General features: G+C 47.1%; 1 protein-coding gene across 1 annotated transcript; it reads right to left on the bottom strand.

The window, feature by feature from the left end:
• Positions 1–657: 657 nt before the first annotated feature.
• LOC119320372 (putative F-box/FBD/LRR-repeat protein At4g13965) lies at positions 658–1,917 on the bottom strand. The gene is made up of 2 exons (XM_037594482.1): positions 1,499–1,917; positions 658–1,387 (listed from the first exon to the last, which is right to left on the bottom strand). The coding sequence occupies exon 2, from the start codon at positions 1,363–1,365 to the stop codon at positions 814–816; it is 552 nt and encodes a 183-aa protein (XP_037450379.1). The 5' UTR covers positions 1,366–1,387; positions 1,499–1,917; the 3' UTR covers positions 658–813.
• Positions 1,918–5,702: the final 3,785 nt, after the last annotated feature.

Here is a 5,702-nt window from a genome sequence, read left to right as displayed (position 1 = left end):
ACCCATCGTCCAATCCCTAGTTTGTTAGGTTTTCGTATCCTCTGCTTCTTCTGATTCTTCTTTTCGGCAGCGCCATCGGAACCGGCACCTTCCCCGCCAGTATCTTCCCCACCGGTACCTTCCCCGTCGGTCTCGATGCCGCCATCAGTGTCGGCGCCGTCGGTGTCGATGTCGGCGTGAGTACCATCATCGAGGCCGACCTGCAAACCTTGACTTTGCTTAGCAGTCAAATAGTCGAGGTACTCTTATTCACCCTCATAATCCATCTCGTCTGCATCTTGGTCAGAAGGCCCAGTTTCGTCGTTGTTCGACATGTTTCCTATGATTAAGTCTCCTCGTTTAATTCTAAAACTATAAAAAAATGAGAAATGACATAAAAAAGAAATTTATGTTTGCCGGAATGTTGTTTCCACGCAACTCCCAGCACTCGATATGCCTACCATCTAGCACAAATCATGCCAAAATTCATGGAAAATTCGGCATGACCTTTGCTTAAAAATGGACATATCGAGCGCCTGAAATTCACCAGAATGGAAATGAATCAACATCCCGGTGTAACATAGACCACTCGGATCATTTACCCTGCACATAATCATCATGTCCAAATGACATGTCCAAATTTCAAATATGACATGTCCAAAACATGACATGTCCAGATATCACATGTCCACTTTAAATTTGCATATAAAAGGAAGAAAAATATATAACTTGAAGAAAAAACCTAGCTAAATTCATAACTAAATATAATTAACCATCTGCCCCAATTAAAACCACTCGGTGATGCACAGGCGCTTTAGTGACATGGATGATATCTCACATGCATGAATGTTGCAAAGTTGAATCCTGTTGAATCCTTAGGTCCTCTAACACCGGGCAGCCTGAGAAGTTCAAAGCAGAGTGATCGAGGTTGACCCCTTCAAGGTGCAGGGTCTTCAAGTGTTGGGAGATGAGACTAAGGGGCACATCGAACACCGGTAGGTCGTACTGAATGTCAGCTGCTCTTACTACGAGTTCCTCAGCTTCGCATGCCAGAGCGTAGTCAATCAACAACCTGGTGTTTGTGAACGTGTTCTCCGGCTCATCGTCAGGATAGGCATCGATCTCGCACCTGATGAGAGGCGAGTTCCCACGGAGACAGATGACCAGCTTCACCAACTGTTTGAAACGGTTGTATCGCGGAAACGTTGGCCCATCAAAGACGAACAGCAAGCTGGTCAAGCGCCTCCAGAGGTCGCGCCACCGGGTGTCGAGCACACAGGTCTGCACGGCATTCTCTGCCGGAAGGAAGGAGAGCACGCGCGATAGGAGCTCGTCGGGGAGGTCTCCAAAAGGGTCACTGTCACTCGCAGTAGCCATCTCGAGCATTCCGTCGAACAGGTGGCGGGCACTGCGTGAGCGGAGTGGAATTAGCAAACTAGGCGCGGTCGAATGCAGCATCACCGAATCGGGGGAAATCATCTACTAGATCAATATTGGAGTATCATCACAGACAGCTCACCTCAACTCGCGGACAGCTGAAGGCGCCGGTAGCCGGCAATCGCGGGGAACAACCGAACTGGGAGAGCAAGAGGATTTCTCCCGTCCTCCTCCGTTGCTGGATGCTGGCGGATCCCAAGTTCTCCTCCCACGTAGCGCCCGCCCACGAGCCCCTCACCGGCTGCACGCGCGATGGGTACAGGCGAGGAGCGAGCGGGCGACTGTGAACCCTCTCTTCCTTGGCGCCGAGGGGGAAGGGGAACGCCGGAGGCCGGAGCAGAGGAAGAAGGGGCGGCGGCAAGGGTGCGGTCGCGGGCACGGGGGACGGGGTTCGACGGCGAGACTTGACCCGTCGCCTCGACGCAGCAGCACAGCGCCGTCGCAGGCTAATCGGGCCTGACCTTTCTCGCGCGGGCGGGCGGCGGCTGCAGGGAGGGAGGGGAGAGACCAACAGAGGAACAAGAGGAGGCCCGCCTACGTGGCTCTCAACCCACAGGGCGTCCCCCACCTAGCAGCTGACATGGGCGGCCCACGCTGAACCGACCGATTTAGATACGAAACGGATAGCCCGTTGTTTTTTCAAAACAAAAGGGACGTCCGGTGTTCTCACGGTGCTCCTCAGGGTCACCTCCAAATTGACTGAAACGCCAAAGAATTTTCAAGCAACTCAAGATAAGCAAAACACTAAATTAAAATCCAAGTTTTGACTCGCTTAATATTTACCATCTACACACGGCAGTTTACAAAAGGTACAAAAGGTTTCAAACTTTCCAATTCAGTAGCAATCCTTTTATTTGCAACAAGAACTATCACTTGTCCTTCTTTCATCCAGCGGCATCAAGCTAGAGAGGGTGTCGGCATGGAGGTGACGATATCATTTCCCCTTCCTTCCATATTGGCATGCAAGGTCACATGCCAATAAGAGGTACTATGGCCTACAAAGGCATGTTGAGTTGGAGACAATGCCCTTGATGGATGCATGGTTGGACTTGAGCGGGAGGCATCAACAGTGAGTGCTAGGTCAAGGTTAAGGGTAGGAATATTTAGATAGATGGCCTTAACTTATGCTACCATCCAGTAAAAAGATAGCGATCACTAGTGCAGAACCGGGCTTTAGTGCCGGTTCGTGACGGCCTTTAGTGCCGGTTGGCGAACCGGCAGTAAAGAATGTGGACTAAAGCCCCCCCCCCCCCTAGTACCGGTTCGTCATGAACCGGCGCTAAAGTGCAAACACGTGGCACGAGCCAGACCCGTGTGCGTGTAGGACATTAGTATCGGTTAGTAACACCAACCGGTACTAAATGTTTGGATGTTTTTTTAAATTTTTGCTTTAATTTTGTGTTTTCAATTTGACTTTATTTTCTATTTAATTCTTTTTTGTTTGCTGGTATTTCACGATACTACAAATTGTACACGTTATGCATATATATTAAATAGATTTTCTCGTACGTAGAACCGCATATATATATATATATATATATATATATAGATATATATATATATATATATATATATATAATATCATCGAATGTCTCACAGCCAACACCATTAACTATTCACACATATACACATGTATATACATATACAATTTCTATTACATGTTGCCTTGGTGCCTTCGGAGCACGATGACAAGTGATTCATGGGGGCGGTAGCGGATAATAGTATTCTCCTTTCGGATCGATGACCTGGTCGAGCAAAAATCCGGCTATTTCCTCTTGAAGTGCTTGTATGTGGTCCGATGGTATGAGCTTATCCCGCACCGATCTGAACTATTAAGAAGGAGATCAATATGCATGTGTGTTAGTTGTGTGACTAGATATCGATAATGGTGTGAATAGTGTTCTGACAAAAACGTATCCAGTCATGTCTATCAGATCTGCTTCTTTCGCACGTCATCATGCGAATGTTCTCACAAACGTAGTATGCACACAGATTATTCCCTTTCGCCTGCCTCGGGGCCTTTACGAGAATGGAATTGAATCGGATAATGATTAATCAAGCATAATAACAAATTAATGATATTGAAACAAGAATTAAAGAGATGGTAGCTAGCTAATACTACTTAATTACTTAATACCTTGGGTCGATGCCAAAACAATTTTTTTTTCATTCTCCTGGAGTCACCGCGATGAACTTTGCCCATGCCCTGCCCGCCGGCAAAGAAAATTAATAAAGGGGTTATTAAATAGTTCATATCAGGAACTAATAGTTAATAATGATTGAAATTACATGTTGACTATCCCCTTCACGATGGTGTAGTTTTTATCTTCTTTAGTTAGTGAGTCCAGTAATTCAACTTTTCCTTCCTCAACTTTAATGTCTATTAAGACCCAGTGCCAACTGCATACGCACACGTGTGCATGTCTTAATTAAGCGGGCATGTGCATAAAATTAATCAACTACCGTAAACCGTATACACTTAATTATTAATATCTAGCTAGCTAGTAAGCAAAAACAGAATTTGTAGTACAAGACAGTGTGACTCACGGGAAGTTGTAAGAAAGTAGTATATCTTTGAAGGTATTGAGGCGCTTCAAGAACTCTAGCATGCTTTCCTCTACAGCAGCTTGACAATGTTCAATCTCCTATATGTCCTGATTAATAGTATTTGGGTCAATGAACCCAACGCCATAGTGTCCAGCTTTTTCATTTCATACATCTTCATCCTGCATATAATACCACAAAAAAAGAATATAGTGAGGGTAATTACATGTAATGATTGATCAAAATTATCACTACATAACTAGCTTGAGACTTAAATTACAGAAAGAAATCACTTACAGACAATAGCAACTGACGATACACTTGTCGAGTGCGTCTTGATTAAATAACTGAAATAGTTCTGGATACTCAATGGCCAGAGCTTTCTCATGGTAATAATGCTCATGCTTGACATTCACCATGAGGGACTCTCGATTGGAAATCTTGGTAATGTTCATGTACCATTGATGCAATTGATACATTCTCGTTGGGAGGTCCTTGACCTTGTCTGGATGGACCAAAGGTTTGCCCCGGACATATTGCCATGCTATTTCCGATTCTTTAAGCGTAGGCATGGGCTCGATTTCGAGGAGTTGTCCAACAGAGATATTGAGCATTTGAGCCTGCATTATATGATCCTCTGTTATTACCACATCGCCATGCTGGGGAACGCTAACGGTTTGCCCACAATAATATTTGGCGTGCGTACTACTCCTCTCATGTGTTGTTGGCACAACAAGCGGGGGGATCACTTGCGCCGCCTGTTCTCCCAACTGGGGAACGGTTTTCCCGCATTTTTTGCCAGCTGCTTGTTGGCTTGAGCTTGAGCTCGCTTCCTTCTGTAGTCGTGCTCGATGTGTCTTCCTGATTTGGCGCTCATAGTCCGAGTTAACAGGCTTGGGAGCTGGTTCTCTAGCCATACGAATGAAGTGGTCAATTACTTTCTCAGGCACTTTCTCCTTTGGCGGCGGTGCCGGTTTCGGTCCAAAATGGGCGTCCACTTGGGCTTGCACTATGGCTGTGTTTTGCTCCTTAGTCATGTCGTAAGGCCTCTGAGGAAGAGGAGCGAGGTTTGGACCATATTTATATCGCTTGCCTTCGCATGTACTTCCTGAACTACCTCGACTCGTACCGCTACGCACCAAAGCTGCGGGATGTCTCTTCTGCGATTGCTGAGACGGTGGAGATGGCTGACGTGGAGTTGGACCAGGAGAAGTGGCATGACGATGTGCCGGACTTGAAGCGGGAGGTGTGGCCTGACATGGTGCCGGACTTGCAACCGGAGAAGTGGCATGACGCTGTGCCGGGCTTGAAACCGGAGGAGTCAGCTCACGCGTTCGGGGACTTGGAGGAGGTGGCGGACTTCGAGGAGGAGTCGTCTCACGCATTCGTGGACTTGGAGGAGCGGGAGTCTGCTGACTCGGTGGCGGACTTCGAGGAGTCGGCAGACGACGCGGTGTCGGTGGACTTCGAAAGATTATGCAATCCTTTCTCCATAGGATGATACGATGTATGGCCTCTCCGAGTGTGCGCTCGTCTTCACCTCCAGGAATGTCAAGCGTTAGCCCCGAATATGGGTCCACCACTTCATCAACCATGACACGAGCATAGCCCTCTGGAATCGGGATGCAATGGTAGGTTGCTTCGGGGGTAACTAGAAAAGCAACACCGTCTGCCACCTTCATGGATATGTTCTTCATTTTGGAGTGTAGCTCGCAGTTAGTGTTCTCTATGATGTCATCCAC

Source organism: Triticum dicoccoides, chromosome 6B (assembly GCF_002162155.2).
Source record: "Triticum dicoccoides isolate Atlit2015 ecotype Zavitan chromosome 6B, WEW_v2.0, whole genome shotgun sequence".
Lineage (NCBI taxonomy): Eukaryota > Viridiplantae > Streptophyta > Magnoliopsida > Poales > Poaceae > Triticum > Triticum dicoccoides.
This window is presented reverse-complemented; position numbering and strand designations above follow the sequence as displayed.